Source organism: Saccopteryx leptura, chromosome 10, assembly GCF_036850995.1.
Source record: "Saccopteryx leptura isolate mSacLep1 chromosome 10, mSacLep1_pri_phased_curated, whole genome shotgun sequence".
NCBI classification, from domain to species: Eukaryota; Metazoa; Chordata; class Mammalia; order Chiroptera; family Emballonuridae; genus Saccopteryx; species Saccopteryx leptura.
The window spans coordinates 53,565,218-53,591,818 of NC_089512.1; the positions used below are offsets into that span (position 1 = coordinate 53,565,218).

Here is a 26,601-nt window from a genome sequence, read left to right on the forward strand (position 1 = left end):
GTCCTATAACTTGTGGCAACACTTTCTAAAATCCAAAAAGACTAACTAGGATTTTTGCATGATTTGTGAATTGTAAGAACAAGCAGTCGGCCCACTTAACAATATTAGGGAGAACAGAGCATTAAGAGGTGAGGGAAGTAATTTTCTAGGTCAAATTACTAATAGCACAGTAGACTTAGTTCTTAGGGAACAGTGTGCAACTGAGTAAGGAAAAAATATGTTGCTATTTAAAGTTATAAGAAGGTCATTTCAACTTTAAAGTTTCAATTAACCTAATAGTACACATCTAATATCATAAAAACACTGAGCCTGAAAAACCCATCTCTGACTTCCAGGGTTTTTTCTCCCCCTTATCCAAATACGAAAAGATTATCAAGCATCTAATTTTTGTTAAAGAACATTAAAGAAGCCCTTTCGATCTCCCAGTTTTTATACATGATTTTTCTTCTAGCTATCCATTTGGCAAACTTAATGGACCTTTAAATTCTCCCTACTGCTTTGCTTTCATAGTCGGCCTTGAACTTAATGGTTTCAAGTGCTTTATCTTATTGTTCGCACCCGATCTAAACTAATGGCGCTTTTTAACTGTACTAGGTGCCGTTCTCCACAGCCCGCAGGTGAGTTTGTGGGCTCCTGGGATGGCCCAGCGCTGTCAGAGAAGAAAATCTTAGTCTCTGTCTATATTTAACTGACTTCTTCCAGGCAAGGGACCAAATCAACGTGCTCCTAAATGGTGAAAACAGATAAAAGCTGTCTCCTTTTCCCTGTGATAAGGCAATAAATAGCTAATGTTCTGAAAAGAGAAGAAAAGTAGGTTTTAAACAGGTCATTTTCAAGGATAGAGCTTTTCAATGTTTTATTTATTGATTGATTTTAGAGAGAGATAGGAAGAGAGACAGACAGAGAGAGAGGCATCAACATGTTATTCCACGTATTTATGCATTCCTTGGTTGATTCTTATATGTACACTGACCAGGGATCGAACCCACGACCTTGGTGTGCAACCTTGGCATATCAGATAGAGAGACAGGAACATTAAACTGTTCCTATATGTGCCCTGAATAGGGATCAAACCCGCAACCTTTGCACTTCAGGATGATGCTCTAACCAATTGAGTTATTTGGCCAAGGCTACTTCTTTTTTTTAGAAATTAAATTACTGGGGTATCACTGATCCATAGAAACACATAGGTTTCTGGTATACATCTCCATACCACGTGAACAATTCATTATGTTGTGTGCCCATCACTGAAAATCAAACCACTTTCTGTCAGTGTATATTTGACACCGTTTACTTCCCTTCCCTCCCCTCTCCCTCTGGGAACCACCTCACTTTCAGGTTCACTGATATGTGGGGTATCAAACTGAGACTCAGAGAAACAAAAGCGTGAAGACATTTGTGCTGTCTCCCCTCCTAACTCAGTTGTACATGTCTTCCTTTCTTTCAGCTTCCGATTTTAGACTAACCTCACCCCAGTTCCCTGTCTTCTTGTTCTTCAGTCTCTTCTCTGATCATTTCTTTGTTTTCCATCTGTCCTCTACATGAATAAAATAAAGATGGGCATTAAAAAAGTTTTTTTTTAATCTATTTTATTCCTGTCTCTAGAACTTTGCCATATTTATTATTCTTTTCTTTATTCTCATCTGTTTTTCTTGACTATAGTCTTTCTAGTTCTTTTTGTCTACATTGTACAAACACACAGAGACATCATCATCATTATTATTATTATTATTATTATTATTAGTAGTAGTAGTAGTAGTAGTATTGCTGCAATAGAGAACACTAGGGTTATAAAAGTTCTCACTAGTCATTGACTCCTATGCACTCATTTTCTATATGAGAAAAATGGAGTGACAGAACACACCTTCCATGCCTATTTAGCACTGAAGCTAATGGGTGTCACAGCATAAGAACTGATGCTGGTTAGCTCCACACTCAAATCCACCATCTGTATTTAGCAATATATTTGGTGGTGATTATATCTCACACACACATACAGACACACTTTCTATATATCAAAATATAAATAGGTACAATTATATAAAACAAATGCCTAGAAGTATACAATGAATCTTCTTGTTCAAGTATTAAGTATCTGCCTTGTCAAACTCTGCTACGGCTGTCTGTTTGTTGTGGCATGACCATGACCTCCTATGCAAAGTTAGCTGGTTACTATGGATGATAGGATTCTTATTTGTTTTATATATTTATGTCCCTTTTCCATGCCCAATGGCATATCTTCTCAAGAGACTCAAAGAGCTAAGAGACTATATCCTCCTTCCTGATTGTCTATGGCATGAAACCTGGGGAGGGGGTTGATAAGTGTTCTAAGGAATAATATTTATTAACTATAGACACACTCTTCCAACACTTTCTTAAACATACTTCAACCAGGTTTTGCCAACACCACTCAAATTTAACAATTTATCAAAAACATCTAATGAACAAAATAATCTAACAAAAAGAAATAGAAACAGACTCGCAGATATGGAGAACAGACTGACATCTGTCAGAGGAAAGGGGGTGTGAGGTGAAGTGGAGGAAGAGAGAGGGGGATAGATGGTGATGGAGGGAGACTTTACTTGAGGTGGTGAGCACACAATGTAATGTACAGAAGATGAAGAATTGTGCACCTTAATTCTGTATAATTTTATTAACCCATGTCACACCAATAAATTAAATAAATTTTTTAAAATCACCAATAACTCCATATTACCAAATCAAATGGTCAATTCTTAATACTTCTAACTGACTAAGCAGGAATATTCTGATGAAGGTATGAAGACTCCCCTCTAAAACATTTCCTTGAGCTGGTTTCCTAGGATCATACTCCTGTTATTTTCCCTCTACTACACTGGTCAATCTAGTTTTTCCTCTTCACAATCTCTTAATGTTGAAAAGTTCTAACAAGCACTATTTGGTCCCCTATTATTCTCTATATTACTTCTTTAAATGCTTCTCTGTTTTAATAACTCCATGAAATTAAATTTTGTTTCAGAAGCCTCTCTTAGATTCAAGATTTATATGCCTCATTGCTTACTTCATATCTCCACTTAGATATTTAATAAGTATCTCCAATTCAGCACATCCAAAATATTGACATGCTGCTTGTTTATCTGAAACTTGCTCTACTGACAACTTCACCATCTCAACAATTGACAAGTGAGTTGCTCAAGTAAAGAACTTTGTAATCATTATTGCTTAGTTTTTTTCTGTCCAAGGTTCTAATGGCTTTACTTTCAACTTACATTTTAATTACCAACATGTCTCATTACCTTCACTGTTACTACTCTAGCTCATCTGACTATCATCCTAACTTGGTTTATTATATCAGCATCATAACCAGTCTTTGAGACTTTATCCTTATTCTTCTAAATTTTATATTCAACCTAACTGCCAGTATTATCCTTTTAATATATGGGACATATCATGTTATTCCTGTGCTCAAATCCTGTAAAGCCTCTTCTACTTTGCTCATAACAAATGTTAAAGTATTTACAATGACTTGCAGGGTCGTATGTGATCTGACCCTCCTGTTATCTCTTAACTTCATTGCCTTCTTTCTCGATAACACTTGCCAGGTTGTATGATGTTAGCAAAATTGCAGAATAAGCACTCGAAACTCCTTTCCTGCCACTGTAATACCAAACACAAGCAAGATGATCAAAACCAACTTGGTCAGAGCTATGGACAAGAGTAAAGGTTTTACAGCAACCAGGTGAATGCTTAATCAAGAAAAAGGTACCTTCAAAGTAGTAGAAAAGTTTTGTGGCATTTTGATTTGTTTTTGTCTTATCCAATCCTTGTCCCAGTGCAGTCATGAAGACCTGAAGATGTCAGCCTGCATTCCTAGGATGAGATCCAAGTACTTGGTGCTTGGGCGAGACCCAAGCAGACCTTGTTAGAAAAGTATTATGTTTCTCTATTCCAACTTCTTTGGGGGTTATTGAAGGATTAAAACCACATACTTGTCTCTGTTTTGACTAAATTACAACTCATTCAAGGTGAACAAAGTAAGCCCATTGTTCATAAATATTACAAAATGAATGAAAAATATAGTCACCTTGAAAAAGAGATTATAATTGAAAGCTACAATAAAGAGTCTAAAGTTTGGGAAGAGAATATAAAAAGAGACTTTCTTTAGGAAATTAGGTCATTTAAAATTACCGAGCTATACTGTGGAATTTAGAGAGCCACACATATATGCACAGCAGGAGAAATACTCAGAAAAGACCTGAGGAGGTCTCTTCTTTGGCTAATCTCTAGGCTAAGCACAAACAGGAAGTGAAGAATAAGGCAGAATTGTAAACACCTTGTTTAAGATCAAAGGAGTAACCCAGAACAGAGCCAATCTACAAAGACTGAGAGTTAGGTGTTGAATTGAGACTCCATCAAAATTTATATGTGAGGTCTGAACCCCCAGTAGCTCAACTGTGACCTTATTTGGAAATAGGGCCATTCCAGATTACATTAGCTAAAATGAGGTCTTTACCCTAATCCAATATGACTAGTATCTGCATAAAAAGGGAAAGTGGGGACAGGGAGACAGACAGGTAGAAAGAATATCATGTGAAGTAAAGGCAAACCAAAAAATAAGAAAAGATTTCAGAAAATCATCAGATGATATACAAGAAGCATGGTAAAGACTTTTTCTCATAACCCTCAGAAGAAGTAACACTAGTAACACCTTAATCTTGGATGTTTAGCCTCCAGAACTGTGAAACAATAAATAACGGTTGTTTAAGCCACCAGGTTATAGTACTTTGCTATGGCAGACCTAACAAATTAATTTATTATGAGAGGTCTTTTTTGTTTAGCTTCTGGTGTTCATGGAAATGTCTGTCAAACACAAGTCAACATAGCAGGCACTTTGATGACTACACAAGACAAGGAGGACAGTCTTTCCAGACATTGGACTTACTTGAAAAAGACATTAAAGAAACTGTCTTAAATATGTTCAAAGAGATAACAGAAGAACTAAAGGACAAAGAACTAAAGAAAATTACAAAATGACAAACAAAATTAGAATACCAATGAAGAGATATAATTTATACCATTTACTACCTGCTAGCATTCTATATTATATACTTCCTTATATTGCCTCTTGTTTTTGTTTTGTTTTTTTTCTGGTTCCCTCTGCTAGCACATAATCTCCATGAGGGCGAGGATATTTGTTTTTTAGTTATCAGCACATAGTCAGTCCCTGACAGACAGTAGGCAGTCAACATTTGTTAAATAATTGAAAATGAATGACCTCTTCCACATTCAACAGCACATTACCTATAGTTCTGTGATACAAGGAAACATGAAAGAGAATGTGATGGCAGTGGATACAATTTAGAGTGAGTAAAAAAGAAAAGGAGATGAATATTTATAAAGTGGGAGTGTCTGAATGTGATGACTCAGGGAGAAAAGTTACTGATGACATAGTTGAATGTACAGTTTGTAACTCAGCATACATTACACACCTAATCAGTTCTTAGTTGGGCAAAGATTACATAAATGTCATGATTTATATTAAAATAAGAATCTACAAAATGTAGGATGTGCTAATTTAATGGGATCCCCAAATGTTATTATCAGTGTCATATTTCCTAGGCCTGAAAAAAGTTTTATTAAGACACTTTGGCATTCTACTTTTTCAATCAAAATTAAAATTAGGTTATAAATATTTATACATTTCAAATTTCAATATGATAGGATATTTGTTTAAAATATTTAATAGCTATCTCTCTCCCTCTCAGTTTTACAATTTTTCTGTCAATGAATCACAAGCTGCACTGATTCACAATTGTAAGAACATATCCTAGCTTACATTTTTCCTTTAAAGACAATCTTTGCATAAATGGTTTTATATAATTTATCATTCCTACAAAAAGGATTGTTAAATGGCTTTACTTTTAATAAAATTTTAACAAAATATTATTCATGGTGATAAATATAGACATATAGAGTAAAGGTAAATATCTTTCTTGATGCTATCTAAATTTTCATTTTCTGATAATTTGGCTTGCCTTATAGTCTACATTTGTTTTTTAAAAAACACATATCTACAGAAAACCGACAGCTAACATTATAATTAATGGTGAGAAACTCAAACTCTCCCTTTCTAAGATCAGGTACAAGTCATGGATGTTTCCTCTCACCACTCCTTTTCAGTGTCAAAGTCAAAGTCCTTGCTAGTGCCATAAAGCAGAAAAGGGAATAAATGTTATATAGATTGGAGAGGAAGGCATAAAACTGTTTTTGTTCTCATACGACATGATCATCTATATAGAAAATCCAAAAGAATCAACCAAAAAGCAAAACATAACAAAATGCAGGAACTCCTGAAACTAATAAGCAATTATAACAAGGTTGCAGGTGCAAAGTTAGTATACAAAAGTCAATTTCTTTCCTATTTAACAACAATGAACAAGTGGTATTTGAAATTAAAAACACAGTAACATGTATTAGCACCCCAGATATAAATACTTAGGTATGCATCTAACAAAATATGTATGATAGCTTATAAAGAAAACCACAAAATGTTGATGAATAAAATCATAGGACAACTAAATAGCTCTGGCTGGGTAGCTCAGTTCTTTAGAGCATAGTCCTAGTAGGCCAAAGTTGCAGGTTCGATTCATAATCAGGGCACATACAAGAGTCAAACAAGGAATGCATAAATAAGTAGAACAACAAATCATACCCTCTCTCTCTCAAATCAATCAATAAATAAAATTTCAAAAAAAAAACTAAATAAATAGAGAGATGGCCAATGTTCATGAATAGGGAGATTCAATATTGTCAAGATGTCAGTTGCCCCAATGTGATCTCAAACAAAATCTCAGCAAGTTACTTTATAGATATTAACACTGATTCTGAAGTTCGTATGGAGTGGCAAAAGAATCAGAATAGCCAATGCAATACTGAAGGAGAAAAACATGTTAGAAGACTGATGCTCTCCAACTTCAAGAGTTACTATAAGACTCCAGTAATCAAAACAATGTGGTATATGAAAAATAGTAGAAAAATAGATAAATGGACAGAACTGAAGGCCCCAGAACAGAGCCCCATAAATATAGCCAACTGATCTTTGACAAAGAAAACACTGGAGCAAAGGCAGTCTTTTCAACAAACGATGCTGGAATAACTGGACATCCACATACAAAAAATATTAAACCTAGAAACAGGCCTTTCACCCTTCACAAAAATGAATTCAAATGGATTATAAACTTAAATGTAAAACACAAAATATATAATTCCTAGGAGATAACAGGAAAAAATCCAGATGACCTAAGGTACAATGATGCCTTTTTAGATGCAACACCAAAGATACAATTTATAAAATAAACATTTCATAACCTTAACACCATTAAAATTAAAATCTTCTGATCTGTGAAAGAAAAATATCAGAGAATTAGAAGACAAGAGACAGACTGGGAGAAAATATTTGCAAAAGACACATCTGATAAAAGACTATTACCCAAAAAAGATAAAGAAATCTTAAAATTCATCAGAAAACAAACAAGCTGATTTAAAAAGGTCAAAAGTCTTAACAGTTAGTCACCTTATGCAATAATATATACAACTAGTAAATAGTATATAAAATGATGTTTCACATCATATGTCAACAGCGATATTCAAATTAAAAATTAGTAAGATACCACTAATAGAATGATCAAAATCTGAAACATTGACAACAGCAAATTTGGTAAGTGTGCAGAATTACTGGAACTCTCATTCATTGCTAGAGAAAATAAAGTTGTACAACCACTTTAGAAGACAGTTTGGAACTTTCTTACAAAACTAAACCCAGCCTTACCACAAGATCCAATAATTGTGTTTCATGGTATTTTCTTAAGTTAAAACCTTATGTCCACAGAAAGCCCTGCACACTGGTGTTTATAGCAGCTTTATTTGTACTTGCCAAAACTTGGAAGCAACCAAGATGTCCTTCCGTAGTGAATGAATTAATAAATTTTGATACATCCAGACATGGCAGAAAAGTAAATGCATCTTATTAAGTGAAAGAAACCAATCTGAAAGGGCTACATAGTGCAGGATTCCAGTGACAGGGCATTCTGGAAAAGGCAAAACTATGGAAAGAGTAGAAGTTCTGTGGTGGCTGGGCTGGGGTGGGGGGTTGTAGCAGGAGGGCAGTGGTGGAGATGGTATAGGCTATACACAGGATTTGTAGGGCAGTGAATATTCTCTGTATAATTTTTGATGATGAATATATGTCATTATATCATACATATGTCTAAACCCAAAGCATGTACAACAACAAGAGTGAACCTTAAGGTAAGCTATGGACTTAGGGTATTTAATATGTGTCAATATAGGTTCATATTTATAAAAAGATACACACACTTACATGCATATGAGTGATGCCAATAACGGGGGAGGCTATGCATGTGTATGTGTACATGGAAGCAGGGAGCATGGGAAATTTCTGTGCCTCCCTATCAATTTTATTGTAAATGGAGAACTGCTCTAAAAAACAAAGTCTTAAGAAGAGCACTATTTTGTAAAATCCATTTATTCAACAAATATTTTTTGAGAGTCAATTATTTTACAGGCATTCAAGTACTGGGTACACAGGAGTGACTAAGGTAGATGGACACTTAAGTATATCTTAGGTAGCATATAACAAAATATATAACTTGAAAGTGGCTTAAAGATAATTTTTCTCACTAAGAAGAAATCCTGAAATAGCAGATTCCAGGATTAAATTAAATTACTTCAGTTTTAGTGAGTCATGATGGGCCCTGGCTTTTTCCTTCTCTTCTCAGCCTTCCCCTGTTGTTGGCTGTCTCTCCGTCATGGTGAAGATGACTGCAACAGCTCCAGGTGTGCTGTCCTCACAAGAAAACATGACAAAAATAGGAACAGAGGCAGAGTTTTGCCTCCTTGTGACACAAGTGACCACATACCCTGGTTTACCAGGAACCATAACAATTTATGCCTTCTTTTACTTCTAAAATGTCCTGGGGTAGCTAATAAATTATATCAGTGTTCTAGCAATATCTTTCTTCTTTCTTTTTTTTTTTTAAGGGACAAAAATATTTCCTAGAAGCTCCTTCAGAAAATGACTTCATGAGTCCTAATGGTCAGAATTAAGTCACCTGCTCATCCTCTAACTGCAGGAAAGTTTGGCTGAGTAAACATGTGGCATTTGAAACCTTCATAGCAGGTGGAGGCTTCTGTTTGCCGAACAGAAGGGGAAGAGAATGACTGTTGGGTGAACAGTCAAGAGTGTCAGTCACAGAGACTGGCCTGTGTTTTCAGAGAAATAACTGGGATTTCCCCAAGTTTCAGAGCCTTCAGGGAGAAATATGTTTCACCATGCTGCACCGACACTTTCCACATGGCTCATGCATAATGTCTATGTAAGGTTATCACATACGTTCTTCTGAACAAGACTACTGGCTGGCTTCCTATTTTCTACATATTGCTATATTCCTCTGGGAATTTTCTGGGCACAGTGGCATAACCAGGGTTCTGCCAAGCACCATGTTTTGTACTGACACTCAACTCCCCTGCATTGCACTGTTGTCAAGGGTTCTTTTCATGGTTTCAAAGCTGCTCAGAAGTCTGGGGCAAAGGAGGGGAGAACGCCACTCTCTTTACAAGTTGTGCTGTTAGCAAGATCTAAAGTGTTGCTCTTACTGTCCTAAGAGCTGACAAAGTGTTTGGGGTTGAGGGGGACATGATTTGGGTTCCAGCAGTCAGTGCTCCTTTTTTCCATGCACTGGTGCCCTCACAGTGAAAGCTTTTGATCAACTTTGGCCAATGAAGTGAGTAGAAATAATGCACATCCCTTCCGGATAAAAGCACTTACGAACTGTATGTGAACTTGCCATTCTCTTCTTTTCGGAAGTACTGCAAAGGATGTATTGATACTGAGGTGACATGACAGAGAAAGGGCCTGGGAGCTAAGCACATGCAAGAAGGCCACTGCCCTGCTGCGACACCTGGAGCCACAGCGGACTGTGCATGGGGAGCAATATTTATGTCGACAGCATATTTGTTACCACAGAATAGCTTAGTCTGTCTTGACTGAGACTCATCTTTATGGATAGGCTGCCTGTTTTCTGTGGAATTCATGTGCAAGTTCAATGGACATTGGCCTGGGAAGAAGGAATTTTGTGTCTTTCTTCTGACAGCTAAGACTTTTGTCCTGGGTCAGGACCATTTTATTATTTTTTTTTCAGGAGTCCTCTCTTAAGAGCCTGTTTGAATATCAAACAGTTAGCTTTCTGGAGGGTGATCTAACAATTCTTTTGTGTTTCCTAGGTATATCTAAATTCATAACTTAGATTCTAGTTGGTAGTCCCCTGATATAGAAACAGAATCAGTGAGTATAAATAAACACACTCCATAAGCAGAATAGACATTATATACCTGAGCAGGTGATACCGGGAACAGACAATGGGGAACATCTCAATGTGGAGGGAATGAGCTCATCACAAAGCAGATGAGATTTAGGGTGCGGCTTGGAGAATATATAGTTTGCATAACAGAGGGATAACAAAGGGAAAAAAAGAAGAGAGGAACATCTTTGTAACATAGCACTTGGATAGGCTGTGACTCAGAAAGGATAAAAGGAAGAACAAAATGCTTAGAAGCTTATACTCATATTCACCCATATTTGTTAACCCTTTGAGTAATGAGTTTTTTCATGCTCACTGACCCCCAGGAGTGAGTTGGGTTTTTTTTCCCCAGAAAATGAAATTAGTTATAGTTACAGTTTTATTAACTTAAAATCATGTTTGTTTGATAACCAATTTATGGAAACAAGAAGAACATACATTTGCCTTCTTTAAATGTTGCCTTACACATTTTAAAAATAAATTGATTGTACTCTGGATGGTCAGGAGGCACGAGGAACATTCATAGTACTCAAAGGGCTAGGTCACTTGAACTGCATGGTACAGAAACCCATTTTGAAGGATCTTATACAAACAACAGGAGTCTGTACATTACTAAAAATTAGAAGTCCAGACCCAGATGTAAGGCTGGGGAGGGCTCAGAAATGTTAGTGATGTCTTTAGATTTGGTGCCTTTCTCTCTACCATTCAAGTCTTTGATGTTTTCATGCAGGCTCTTTCTATGAAGGTGGATTCTAGCTTGGAGTTACCCTTCCAAAATAGTAACTTTGAGAAAGAGAAAGAGAGAGAGAGAGAGAGAGAGAGAGAGAGATTACACACCTCCTTCTTAAAAGTTTTAGTAAACTTTTAGGGATTAGAAAACATAACCATGGTCTGCTATGGGTGTGCTAGCTCTAAAATAATTCTTCATGGTGGCCAGGATGTGACATAAGATGAGCTCTTGTGCCCAGGGCCAAGGGTTTGAATCAGTCCCTCCTGAACCACATGGGCTGACAGTAGAGTGTGGAGTTCCCAGGGTGAAAATGTGCAGTTGCAATGAGAAGAGGGCATGGATGCTGGGTAGGCAGAAATAATAATCACTCTTAGAATGCTCCTCCGACAAGGGACCTTAGTGGTAAGTCTAGCTGAAATCTTTCACCTACATGTGAGAAAATGAAGTCTTAGAAAAGGAAAGCCCAAACAAAAGTATACTGGAAACTTTCTAATTAAATATCCAGGGACCCAAAATTAAGTCAATCAAAAACTTCCACCTTGCAATAAATGATTAAAAATATATAACTACATTAGATATTTGAGTTCAAATTAGAAACACATTCAGTCACTTGTCAATTTTCTGATGTGAAATGAAGGTATTTTTTATGACTAATGCATCACCTGATTGGCCGCCTTGTCATAATATTGAGAAACATCACCTATAATAAAATTTATTTTTGCGGTATTTAAGATAAAATGAAAGCTGAACCATAGTTGCAAATTAACCTAAGTGCAGTACTTTTTTAGTGTTTATGACTTCTCTCCAAATTTATTATTGTCTTGCCCACAACTAATAGGGACAAATTTTTACTAAATATTTCCAAAGAATTCAAATTTATTTACTTTGAAATAGCATCTCTTTCTCTTTCTCTCTCCACTCAATTCATTGGTTTATACAAATAATACTTGCATTAAATAATTACAGTAAACCCTACATATTACTGGAATGACCAGATAAGCATAAAATATAGCTAGATCTCAGTAGTCAGAAGTTCAACCAGCAGGACACACCAGAGATCAGATTAGTAGCTGTGAGTGTTTAGTGCACTGGTACATCACACAGTGTATCTGCAAACAGCACAGATATTTTCTTGTCAGTTTACATCTTTGATGGTTATAAAATGATTGGAGGCCAGTTAAGAGAAATTAGTTAGGACAGCATCTATCCTGAGACAAGAGACAGCATGGCTCAAAATCTGGGACAGTCTACTTATAAAGCAACTCAGAGTAATTGTTCTCAGATCTCCTTTGATATCCAGGTTTCAGATTTATCTGTTTACATTTCTTACCACTAGCTGATGACCAATCATCTCAAGTTTAAACATCACAAGATTAAAAATAAGATGCTAGCATTCTGTCTCTTTTTTTTAATGCTGTAATTCTTCATGCAGACATTGTTCCCCACCGAATCTGCTCTCCCTCCCTTGTCAGTCCATTCGATTTGTAGAGACAACACAGTCTGTAAAGGGCATTCCCACTGGAATATCTAAGACTAACAGCGGCAGCTTTGTCTGCACTTTCTACCTGCTGGGAATCAGAGCTGAGCCTTTCCTTTTATTTTTTTATTTTCCGAAGTGAGAAGCGGGGAGGGGGAGGCAGACAGGCAGACTCCCGCATGCCCTCGATGGGGATCCACCTGGCACGCCCACTAGGGGGCAATGCTCAGCCCCTCTGGGGCATTGCTCTGCTGCACCCGGAGCCATTCTAACACCTGAGGCGGAGACCATGGAGCCATCCTCAGCGCCTGGGCCAACATTGTTCCAATGGAGCCTTGACTGCAGGAATGGAACAGAGAGATAGAGAGAAGGGAGAAGGGGAAGGATGGAGAAGCAGATGGGTGCTTCTTCTGTGTGCCCTGGCCAGGAATAGAACCTGGGACATCCAAACGCTGGGCCAACACTCTACCGCTGAGGCAATTGGCCAGGGCAGCTGAGGCTTTCTTTGTATGTTTGTAACATTTCAACGAGTCACCTAATTGAGCTATTGAGCCAGTCCTGCACAGGAAGTCCCTTTAAAATTGATAAGAAATTTAAGATGAACAAAGACAGCAAGAAGGAATTTAAAGGGAAGGAAAAGGAAAGGTATACAAACCCACATGTGAAATTTCTGGTGAGATCCTGAATTGGATGTTTAGGTGCATCTTCCTATTAAATGTCTTAGAACAGAAAGTCAGAGAGACAAAACATTTTGGATGAATAAAATTTTCCCATCTGAGAAAACTTCAAATTCATACAAACAGGCAGTCTTCTGCATTTTCAGGTATGTAGATACATTCAAATATAATCGACAGACAAGATAAGCTTAGCATTTAAAACATTTACCACATGTTAGGCCCTCTAGTAAATGCCAAGGGTGTGGGAATAAAGATGGGAAACCGCGGGCAACCCTCAGGCTCTAGGCATTGCCCTCAAGGTTCAGAATCTAGCTGTGGGTGCCGCATGCGGACATGAGTATGATTGATGTTTGCTGGAGAGTGGGTGTGTGCACATTTTGGACTGGGGAGCAATGACTTTGGTTTAGCAGCGTAGACTAACTCTGGGAAAAGCAGAAAGTTTTTTATAAAGATTAATGATTTGATCTATCTTGAAGAAAAAGTTTATTTTCCAGATCGATAAGAAATAGGGGAAATGAGAAATCTTGGTAGCTTTTAGGCAGTGAAAGGATCTGATACATGTACGTGCCGGGAATCCAGAGCAGGCTGCTGAGGCTTGAGCTAGTGACCTGCATCCACGTCCTCCAATCTGTGGTCTGGCTGCATTAGATCCTGCTGCCCAGTCTCTCTTTTTCCTCCTATGTCTCTTTGTAACTTACAAGCTGGTCTTTAAGGGAGTGTATTTTAGAGTAATTATCCAACATGGTATCTCCTTATTTATATATTCTTCTTTATCATATGACACCTGCACACTAAGACAGCAACTTCATGAGAGCAGAGACCTGGCCTACATTGGCACCCACCATATCTCAGTGTTTAAATCAGTGCCTAATACACGGCTAGACTTTATTAGCATTTATGAAAGACCCAATGAAAGAAACTGTCATGACATTGGATAGCGATCTTCTAACTGCTCTCTTCTTCAATACGGTTATAAGTCTAAAAGACATACGTATTGCTTAGAAATAGCATTGCGGTTCGAGGCAATATTTTCTTTCTTGGTGTTTCTCTCACATTCACTTAACAAAATCTTGTGACATGTGGAACATTCCAAGTAATCAAGAAAGGCTAAAGTAGGACACATCTAAATTGGAGCCAGAAATATTTTGGTTCAGTTCTTAGCTTTGATCTTCTGGTTTTAGGAACAATAAAGAAAGCATTCATGTCAATCTTGAGTAAAACAGCATGAAATAACCAACCTTTGTATGCCAGGTTCAGAAACACGCCTTGTCTTTTTCCTACAGACAATGTGGACTTAGTTCAGGAACCAAGCTGTTCTACAGACCCATTTGAAAATCATCACCAATCGTTGCAGCCATTATAGTGCGCTTTTAAAATTCGCCCTTCGTTACACTAGCTCCCTAATGTTAGTGATTATGGCACAGATGAAAGATGCTGGCCCATGACCCTCACTGGCTGTAATCAGAGGACACCCAGGACAGCCTACTCTTTGAGAAGCCTCATGCTTTGGAGGACAGAGTTGAAGGCGACTTGGGCATTTTTTTTTTCTCTCTGTGGACTTGTTGGGGGCTAGAGAGGATAACCGAGAGTCCTAGTTAATGGGGCAACAGAAGAGAGGAATGTGCCAGTGGTCTCTTGGCTCAGCAGACAATGCAGAAACACTAAAAATTACAGAATGGTTTTGGCTCCGGAGGTGGAGGAGAGCTGCCAAGTTCTGGAGACATTCTGAGGTCCCCCGTGAGCAGCGGGCAGCCAGCAGGGCCGCAGCCGACCTTCCGGGCACAGTGCCTATCATCATCAAACTGAACGGGGAATAAACAGTATCCGTGGCGAGCAAACACAAGGGCCCTTTTCTCTATAAACGAAGAATAAATACAGATAGAAGATAAAAGAAGATGAACACTGCTCTCACAGAGGAAAGGCATTTGCCAGCACTTTGGCCTAAGGCAATTTACTGTTAATTATCCAGGCAGACACAAAAAAGACCAGTCAAAAATTCAAATGTTTACAGAACATGTTCAAAATATGGATCTAAAGAAAACAACAGTTGATGATCGGTTGGCTTTTTCTTATTTATATATGAAGGCGCAGCACTGTATAACACAAAGATAAAGGGATGTAGCAATATGAGCATTTGCATGATGTTCCCCTCTATTAAAAAGTTCAATATGAAATATCCACAAAAAGGAGAAAAATAAGGAAAAAATAGAAAAGAGAGAAAAGCTTCCTTGCCCATATACAATATAGTCCACTTATGGTTTCACTTGAAATATTTCATAGCTTTGTTCAGAAACCTTGGTTCAGTGGAATGCATTATTTTTTTCATGTTCTTAGGAGTGTGACACAGTAAATGCATAGTCACAATTTTGATGTTCCACCTTCATTGTGAGTGAACAAGTCTTGCCTGTACTTTGTAGCAACAGAGAAGAAAAGATAGCTAGTAGAAGTCACAGCAATTCCAAACAGTCAAGTGAACACTGTCATTACTTTATCTGGATGGGAGTGCAAAGTTTTACATGAAGATTTACTGCTTCAACACATTCCAGTAATATATATGTATATTTTAATTTATTAATTTTAATGCGGTGACATTGATAAAACAGGGTACATATGTTCTGAGAAAACATCTCCAGATTATTTTGACATTTGATTATGTTGCATACCCATCACCCAAAGTCAAATTGTCTTCCATCACCTTCTATCTGGTTTTCTTTGTGCCCTTCCCCGCACCCACCCCATCTCTCTCCTTCCTCGCCCCCTTCCCCTCCCCCCGTTACTGTCACATTCTTGTCGTCTCTGAGTCTCATTATTATGTCCCATCTATGTATAGATTCATATAGTTCTTAGTTTTATCTGATTTACTTATTTCACTCCATATAATGTTATCAAGGTCCATCCATGTTATTGTAAATGATCCGATGTCATCATTTCTTATGGCTGAGTAGTATTCCACAGTATATATGTACCAAAGTTTTTTAATCCACTCGTCCACTGATGGACACTTGGGCTGTTTCTAGATCTTTGCTATTGTGATCCAGTAATATTTTTATTGACAATAACATTTCTCTCCCATTTCAATGACTGTGACCATCTTTTTTTTTTTTTTTTTTTTTTTTTTCCTCTTTTTTTTTTGGCAGATTCAGGGTGTGTTTTTTCATCTGACTGAATAATTGTGTGCATCTCCCAATAGATGTGGAAAACGTATTGGGTGTCAAGAGTTATATAAAAACTTTGAGATACTAATTTCCTAAAATATCTTGAAACTGGGGCTGATAACCATGGAGTACGGGCATTCATGTCTGTGTGGCATCTATAGTTTAGTAAGAGAGCACATCATAGAGACACTTTAATCTGTTGCTTTTAAGATTCTCACCCAACTCCTATGTGTCATTCTTCCACAGAGTCACCTGAGTGAGCCTTCTTACCCCCTATGATCCCATCCACTTATACCCACAGATGCTATTCAGAGTGTTAGAATAAAATACAAATTTTATAGTATGTTTTCCAAGACCCTTCACAATCCAACTCTGGCCCACTTCTCAGCCTTGTTTTGTGCCAGGTTCTATGTGGTCTATGATTCTTCCATCCACTTAGGCATCCAATCACTTAAAAACCCGTTTGAGCATCTGCCCCATCAGGCTAGGTCCTAGGTGCTGAGGGTAACATGGTGTGCAACAGGTACACCTCCAGACAGAGACAAGTACAGGGGCATTGCAACAGGAGGGAATATAGAGGCAAGAGAAAGGGCTCCTATCTCAGGTGTGACCAGGGAATGGGCACAGATGGCTTGCAAGGATATTACACTCAAAGGATAGAAAGGAGTCATTCAGTCAAATAGTGTATCACCTGGTACTCTTGGAGAGGGAAGAGTTTTCCCAATGTCCTGTAAAAAGAAAATGGCTTTTCAAACAACTAGAAGAATTTTAGAATGACTATCATTTCAGGACTGTGCTGCAGAGAAAAGTATCTGCCATTACCCCAATATGTCCTACTTCTTCACTCCTCTGCTCCGGTCTCCTGGGTTGGAAGCTTCTCCTGGGGCTTTTTCTCATTACCTGCCTGCTAAGTTCTAAGTCATCCCTTTATGTTTTTCTTCCTGTTGGGAGACTTCCCCAATGATATCACCACCCAAGAAAAGCTTCCACAGTGTCTCCTTTGTGCCCTGGGGCAGCTATTCCATGTTGCGCTAGTGTGTTTCACATGCTACACAGTCACGGACTATTTTCTGACACCTTTGTGCAGGGCTGTGAGCTTCGAGGGTAAGGATTTTGCCCTCATCTTGTTTTACCAGCTTAGCAAAGAACAGGGCACACCACTGACAATCAAGTTTTTGAATAAAAAGAAGTAGATATAGTTAAATCATCCTGTACTCTGTGCTCACCTGCAAATATATTGGTCTGGGGTGTAAGAGAGGCGATCTGCTCCAGACCTGTTCCAGGGAATGAAATTAGTGCAAAGCTTACATATTGGGATTTGTGAAATCTTTATGTCCCCAGTTAACACAGAAAGGCAACAGTGAGAGCACCACAACCCAGCTTGTTTGAAAGGGCCTACACACACCATGCAGCCTTCTGAGGAGAATAATTCATTAGACTAGAGTGGGAAAGATAGAAAGAAATGCAAACATTTGATCTCTTTTTGAGTGAGAGGATAGAGTGCTTTTTAATGTGCAGGCATGTTTTAGGGAATCTTTGGAGACCTAACCCCTCAGAAAAGACACACAAAGCAGGATACCCATGGATAAGTTTCCGTCCTTTACAGTATCTTCTGTTAGAAAAAAATTTTCTTTCTTTCAAATTAAAGAAGAACATAAATTGTAAGAATGCCAAGCTCTCAGAGACACATGCTTTAAACACTCCGAATAGCACCCACCACTATTTAGCATATCATAAGCTGACAAAAGCCCTACCTTCCACGGTTGCTCGCTTGGGCTGAATGGTGATGGCTCCTTCCGCAATATCTTCATGCTGGTACAGCGGGTTTAATTTGGATCCCCAGCTGTCCGATCCCACCCAAAGAAAATGGCCCACTTGGTCCGCTCTTTTGGCTGCTGCAAGGATCTGCCTGCAGAAAGGAATATGAAAAGGCATATCATGATGAAGAGCACTTGTTGAATGGATGCAAATTAGGAATCAAGCCGAAGGAGAACAAGCTACTGTTTTGCAAAGCGTAAATACTTCATGCCAAAAACATAAGCCAAAAGATTTATATCCCTGATCTATAAGATGATTTTGTAAACTAATAAGGAAAATGATCAAAGCAGCTTGAGCAAACTAAACAAATCATCTCAAAAGTCAACAGATTAAAAGGAGAACTATAAATGACCAGCAAGCTGGTCATACACATACAGTAGGAAGGAGGAACACGTGAATTAGAACAAGAGACCAAGTTCACTTCTTGTATTGGCCAAAATGTTTGTTTTGTTTTATTTTGTGTTGAGAGTTTGGCAAGGGGCTGGAGAAACGAGCCCTCTCACAGCTGGTGGTAATGCCATTTCTGGAAAGCAGTATGTCAGTCTAGAGGGTTTTAAATTATTGATTAAGATGAATAGAACTCCAGGTTAATCTTGAAAAATGTACTACCAATGTTCATAAGTAAAAATAGTATATATATATGTATGTATATATATTTACATATATATACATTATATATATATAATATGGGCATCAAGGTATTTGAATATTAATTATATATTTTTTAACATTTACTTATAGAATTTAACTTTAATACACAAAAGAATTTTGTCCTTGTTACTTACAATACAAAGATATACTTGTCATGGTAAAAGAGCTAGTTTTTATTAAAAAATAATAAGACCCTGGCTAGTTGGCTTAATGGTAGAGCATAGGTCCTGCGTGTAGAAGTCCTAGGTTCAATTCCCAGTCTGGGCACTCAGGAGAAGCGCCCACTTGCTTCTCCACTCCTCCCCCTCTTGCTTCTCTCTCTTTCTCTCTCTCTCTCTCTCTCTTCCCCTCCCCTCCTGCAGCCATGGCTTGACTGGAGTGAGTTGGCCAGGGGCTCTGAGGATGCCTTCCTGGCCTCTGCCTCAAGTGCGAAGAGAAGCCTGGTTGCTGAGCAAAGGAACAACTCCCCACAAGGGCAGAGCATTGTCCCTTTGTGGGCTTGCCAGGTAGATCCCAGTTGGGGTGCATGTGGGAATCTATCTCTCTGCTTCCCCTTCTCTCACTGAATTAAACACAATAAATAAATAAAAATAAAATAATAAAATAAAACTAGTTATTCATGGAAAAGTTATTACAATAATATTTTGGAAGATCAGAGAATAGACAAGAAGTAACTACATTTGTAAAATAGGATGTTACAACTAAAATGACATTGGTGGGTAATATCACAGGAGAAGTGGCTTGTTTGCCTCTCAGGACTTGGAGGGAGGTTCAAGGGAGGGAGTTACCAGAGTTACATGGCTAAATTCAGTAGGATTAGTTGAAAGGTTGTATACAGAATGGCCAAAAAAACCCCATGTTTTCTTCTCTTCCCATATTGGATACAGAGTGGTAATTCTCTAATAAAAATTTAAGAAATAGGTTCTGATGTTGTGAACACCCAAAGAACAGAAGGTTGTGGTTTAGTGATGATGGGTTACACATCAGATGGTGAGTTTGGAGGAAAGGAGTTAAGGTTACCATTAAGTATTAAAATGATGAACCCTCTATTAAATGTACAGAATTATGGAACCCAAGGGTGTATTGCCCCTGGCAGAAAACAGCTTTTCTGGAAAAATCTGAACCACCCCAGGGAAAAAGATCCTAGATATTGACATAGAGAGATAATGAAGCTAGACCAGTCCACCAAGAGCCCAATCAACTAACACATCCATGGAATTTATTAGTATTTTACCCAAATGGGAACTGCAAGAAATCACCCATTATTTTGGAAAATCCCCAATTTAAAATAGAAAGCAAAAAACAAGGAGGAAAGAAAACAGTGTGGGTGAAGCAGAGAAAATATATATAAAAATACAATTAAATGAGAATTATCTATAATCAAGAACATGATAAAACCAAGAAATAGGATATTAAAATTATGTTATAAGATAAAAGGAAAGTTCTGAAGAAAATTCTCCAGGAAGAAATCATAACAAAAGGGTAGGTACATAAACAGAAAAAATAAATGTTTTATTTTTAAGGGTTTTTTTTAACATTAATTTTAGAGAAAAAGAAGAAGAGAGAGAGAGAAATCATTCTGTTGTTGTCTTTTTTAAGCATTCAAAGGTTGATACTTACATGTGCCCTGACCGGGGATGGAACCTGCAACCCTGGAGTATTGGGATGATGTTCTAACCAATTGAGCTACCCGGTCAGGGCTAGTGAAAGATAAATGTTTTAAAGAATGAGTCCAGGAAATCATACATACAACTAATAACATTTCCAGAACAATATACAGAGAAATTAAAGTGAAATGTTTTTAATAATATTTTAATAAAGAAAAATCCAAGAAATTGAAAGTACAAGTTTCCATATTAAAAAGGGCCATCCAGCATAATATTGCAGAAAAATCCAACATCTCATAAAATTAATGATTTCTTAAAATCATGAGAATATTCTTAAAAGCTTTAATGAGAAAAATCAGAACATATGCAGAGAAATAATAAGCAGAGAAAATAAAAAGATGGATAATGGAGCACAATCTCCTAAATTTTGAGGAAAAATTATTTTACAATCTAGAATTCTAATGTGTAACACATAAGGAATTCCAATAGAAATAAAATTAGCATAATCAGTGAATAGTATAGATTTTTTCATCCAAAAGTAGAACCTCTAGCTCCCTGCAAGTTACTAGCCCTGAAACTCATTAGTCACCATAGCTATTTGCTGTAATAATTTATGTCTAGTTATTATGTATTTAAATGTAAATATGAGTCCAGACCTTACATTCTTAATGTCCAAATAAGTGTGGAGTCAGAATAACAACATTTTTAAGTATAAAGGCAAAAACGTTTTTCTTTAATTTGCACTTTATTAGTTATTGGAGGATGACATCAGCAAAATGAGGAAATAAACTATGAATAAAAATTTTTAAAAAGAGAAAAACAAAGAAAAAGAAAAATGAGAATATCAGGAGAGAAGTACCTAAGAAAAGTAATAAGTAATGAAACTCACAGATCACCTTATGCATGGACAATAATTAAACACTGATTTATATTAAATGGACATCTGATAGAACAATATTGGGAAGATAAGAGAGAACTGATTGAGCCAAATTCTACCTAATGAAATAATGAATTAATAGATAATATTTGAAGTTAATAATTAAAAAGTTATATTATAGGTACATTATACAGGTAAGGCCTGAAGGAAGAGCTAAAAGAATTAAAATTGTTGCTCCAAGAGAACAGAACCCAAGTTTAGTGGAATGGGACAGGAGACCAATGTTTTGCATCAAAATTGTTGTAGTCACATTTAAAAAATATACATTTATTATTTTCAAAAAAATAAACCACAATCAGTTGTTTATATTTAATCACTTCTACTGATCTACCCAAGGAGAATAATCAAAGAGGCGTCAAGATTTCATGTTCATTACTGGAGACGCTGGAATGTGGAGCAACAGGCCACTGGCCAATGATTGATATCCACAGGATGAATGGCAGGCAACCAAAAATATACCTAGGGTAATTTCCACAGGTATGAGAAAAAGAAAAGTCAAATTAAAAAAACTGCCAAAAAACTGTTCAATTCTTATATAATGAAAGCTGGCCAACAATTGCCTCTATTCTGTGCATATATATGCAGTTAAAAGGGGGGGTGGAGGAGAGAGGCACAAAGAAAACGAAATAGAAGGTGATGGAAAACAATCTGACTTTGGGTGATGGGTATGCAACATAATCAAATGTCAAAATAACCTGGAGATGTTGTCTCTGAACCTATGTACCCTGATTGATCAATGTCACCCCATTAAAATTAATTAATAAGAAAAAAGCATGGGATTATATGATAGCATGAAAAATAGGGATGCCCAAGGCAGGGGGTGTTGAGGGAGAACTGGTTAATTTTTTATCTTAAATAAATTGAAATACATATATATGAGAAAAAAGATGTATAACATACAATCTATTGTGAACCACAATCATCCCTTGAGGAGGTGCTGGTGGGGATGAAAAGGTGGAGAGAAACCAACTGAAACATGGAAAGAAAGATGAAACTGATGTAAATACAAAAGGTGGACATTCACGTTAACATAATTATGTGAAAGTACAGGGTTATTTATTAAGATTAATAAAATTAAACCATTTTAAAGTACTTATGGTATGAAAAATGGAATGTGAATCGCAAAAAGTAAAATATAAAATTCAATGCAATCCCGATTCTGTTGGGGAAAACTTATGTATTACAAACATTTAGAATTTTATTAGTGGTTATCTCTGAGTGTTGGGACTGCAAATTTTATAGGGGTTACAGAAAGTCAAAGTTTGGGATTATTATCTCTTGCATTTAATTTTTCTAGATAATTAGGAAGCAAAGTGAACTTAAGGCTTTCTTTTATTAAAGAGCAATAGCAGCCCTGGTCAGGTCACTCAGTGGATAAAGTGTCAACCTGGTGCACCACAGGTCACGGCTCAACCCCAGTCAGGGCACTGAGAAGCACTTAATGAGTGCACAACTAAGAAAACAACGAGTTGATGCTTCTCTCTTTCCCCTTTCACCCCTCTCCCCTTTCATCTCTCTCACTCACATCAGTAAAAAATTCTAAAAAATAAAAATAATCAGAGCAATAGCAAAAACTTCCCGATGTTTTCTAATGAATTTAAAATAGCTATGTATTATTTTATAATAAGAATAAACCGTTCAAGATAAAGAATCCATTTTTGTCTAAAATAAAAAATACTAGTACTCATGACTGATTTAGAATCTATCTTAGTTTCAAAATCTAGATGTTGGCCCTGGCCGGTTGGCTCAGTGGTAGAGTGTCGGCCTGGCGTGCAGAAGTCCCGGGTTCGATTCCTGGCCAGGGCACATAGGAGAAGCGCCCATTTGCTTCTCCACCCCTCCCCCTCTCCTTCCTCTCTGTCTCTCTCTTCCCCTCCCACAGCCGAGGCTCCATTGGAGCAAAGATGGCCCGGGCACTGGGGATGGCTCCTTGGCCTCTGCCCCAGGCGCTAGAGTGGCTCTGGTCACGACAGAGCGACGCCCCGTAGGGGCAGAGCATCGCCCCCTGGTGGGCAGAGCATCGCCCCTGGTGGGCGTGCCGGGTGAATCCCGGTCGGGCACATGCGGGAGTCTGACTGCCTCTCCCCATTTCCAGCTTCAGAAAAATAAAAAAAAATAAAAAAATAAAATCTAGATGTTAATGTTTTTTCACTATAATTCTCTGACAAAGTATTTGAAGTTAATGTTCTAAGAAATCTCAAACTTTCTCATCGACAGTGTAAATTTCTTGAAGACAGAAATAACATAGCATGGTAGGTCATTAATACTCTTCAGACATCAGTGTGTTTAAGATCATGTTTTGGAAGAAACTTATATATGCATTGAATTCTATTTCTGTGCTCAAGAGCTATTACTGCTACCACTACTATGAATTACAGTATGAAATAATAAACCCATAAAACTCCAACACAAAAGGAATGAGTACAGCTACTGAGAAGATTATATACATTTTTATATCCCAAATGAAAACCTCACACTACCTGAAATACAAGACTATTAAAATCTACTTCTCACCTTTGCTATATGCAGTAAAACTTTTATGAGCTTGGCACAATGTATTTAAAAATAAACACAGAGCCACACCTTATCAATGTAGTACATATTTTTTAAATGTGTAAAATAGGTATGAAAATGATTTATGAGATGATTAAGACAGGTATCCGTAGGGTAAAAAAAAAAAAACTGGAGCAAAAAAACCAGGATAATATTATGAAAACAAATTTATTTTATTTAACTAAATCACAGCATGGGAGAAAATCCCCTAAGAACAACACTATCAGCATTTTATGAGGATAAACTGATATATTTAAGGGGTAATCAGAAACAGTTTCCGGCCCTGGCTGGTTGGAATAGTAGATAGTGTCTTCCCAGTGTGTATATGTCCTGGGTTCGATCCCAGGTCAGGGCACACATCTGCTTCTCCCCCCTCCCTCTCCTCCTTCACTTCCTCTTCCTCTCTCACAGCCAGTGGATCAACTGGTTTGAGCATTGGCCTGGGTGCTGAAGATAGTTCAGTTGCTCCAAGAGCCTCAGCCTCAGGCACTAAAAATAGCTTGGTTGATTTAAGCATCGGCCCAAGACGGGGTTGCAGGGTGGATCCCAGTTGAGGCTCATGCAAGAGTCCGTCTCACTATCTCTGCTCCTCTCACTTAAAAAAAGCCCAGCTTCCATGTAGAAGAGTATGTTTAAAATAAACCTTGAAGAACAGGCATATTTTCAAAAGGTAGAGAAGGACAAAAGAAAAACCATGAGCAAACAAGAGTAATTAGGAAATGTTGGAGGACCAGAGTCATGGATTTGGGGCAGCGAATTGGGTGAGTGGAGATGAGGTATAAATGTTAAAATAGATCGACATGTTATAGCATCATGAAGTTCAGAAAGACAAGCCTGCATTTATATTATTAAGTAGTGGCCATTACACTAGGTATTTTATTCATTCATTGAGTGCCATTTATTGAACATATCCTATGTACTAAGTTAGCACTGTGACAGGGACTGAGGATATAAAAGAAAGTCAAAAGAGACATCATTGTTGACTATATTCCCTGTGCTGTACTTTACATCCCCTTGACTACTTTGTAACCACCAGTTAGTACTTCTTGATTCCTTCTTTTCCACCCAGCCCTCTAAACCTTCTCCCCTCTAGCAACCGTCATTCTATTCTCTGCGTCTATGAGTGTGTTTCTATTTTATTTTTTCATTTTTGTTGTTGTTCTTTAGGTTATACATTGTAAGTGAAATCATATGGTATTTGTCTTTCTCTGACTTATTTCACTTAACCATAATACCGTCTAGGTCCATCCATAATGTTGCAAATGGTAAGGTTTCATTCTTTTTTATGGCTGAGTAATATTCTGTTGACAATATGTGTATTGCAGTGTTTTTTACCACTCTAAACGAATACAAAATAATACAAATGTAAACTGCAATTTAAAAATAAAGTAAATAAAAAATAATTTTGGTAACAAATATGAAAAATTGGAAGTGGTTCTAGAAGATTAATGTAGCACAGGCTGGAATAAAGAGAAAAAGAAGCATCATCTCTGGCCTAATGATGCTTATAGCCTAACACTAAATAAACAATTACACATTGTAAAATGACATCAGCAATATAAACTATGAAGAATTTGCCAAAGCTGCATTGTTCCGAGAAATCAACATTGTTCAGAAAGCAGTAGTAGAGAAGGCATTAGACTGATGCACTGAGGAAATAGAAGTGTTCTGGGTAAGTGGAAGGGAACTAGAGAGATCTGGGAGGGCGGAACCACACTGGCCCCCAGGCCTGCAGTGCACGGAACCTGAGGGAGTGTGGGGCAGAGTAAGACTGTAGTAGGACAGGGCAGGATCACCGGGAACACAGTTCAAAAGGATCTTCATTGTACTGATGGGAGAACTGAGGCCTCAAGAAGTTAGGAAGCAGAACAGGGGATGGGGAAATTGCCCAAGATGAGACAAATAGCATGAAAACTTCAGGTATCTCAACTTCAGGTTTAATGCTCTTTCCACTGAACAGACCTGCCACCTGTGCTCAGAGCTCCATACTGGCAAGCAGATGGATTGCGAGGCAGCCTGTAGGGGACACGTGGACAAGAGAGACATAGACCAGGAGGCTGACCATGATGGCATTGCAATGACCCAAGCAGGATGGGATAATGAGCTGGGACCTTAAACTTTACCCTTAAGAAAAGATATTAACTCTCAAATTCAGTGCTATAATACTTTTAACTATAAGACAAAGATTTGATAAAGCCAACGCAACTCTTTCACATTGGCAGAAGTATAACCAGCACAACCACTTCATGAGGCAATATTCACATTTTTTTATCTTTGTCTTGGAAACATCTTTTCTAGGTATTTATAAATATTTAGAAGCATATAAAATAGCACATTTGTATATTATTACATACTTGTATTATATCAATTATATAATCACACATTGTATGTTAGGTGTATGTTTATATTTGTGCACACAGATTTATGACAAAAAAGCTTATTGTAGCATGATTGATAATTACAAAAGTTTGTAATCAAACTTACATGCCAATCAATAAGGGAACAGTAGATAAATTACAATGCAGATATAAAAAACCATGATGCACGACTGCTCCCAGGATGAATAGATGTTGTGCAGGTCCTGAAAACCAGTGTCCGGCACGATAAATGGTCAGGGGAGGTAGCCGGAAGCAGACGG

General features: G+C 37.5%; 1 protein-coding gene across 3 annotated transcripts in view; it reads right to left on the reverse strand.

Annotated features, from left to right (window-relative positions):
• GRM7 (glutamate metabotropic receptor 7) overlaps window positions 1-26,601 on the reverse strand; it is a 966,696-nt gene that overhangs the window by 434,166 nt on the left and 505,929 nt on the right. For all 3 annotated transcript variants that reach the window (XM_066351400.1, XM_066351399.1, XM_066351398.1), the window contains exon 4: window positions 18,152-18,306. In XM_066351400.1, the coding sequence (XP_066207497.1) occupies window positions 18,152-18,306 (155 nt within the window). The remainder of the gene's footprint in view (window positions 1-18,151; window positions 18,307-26,601) is intronic.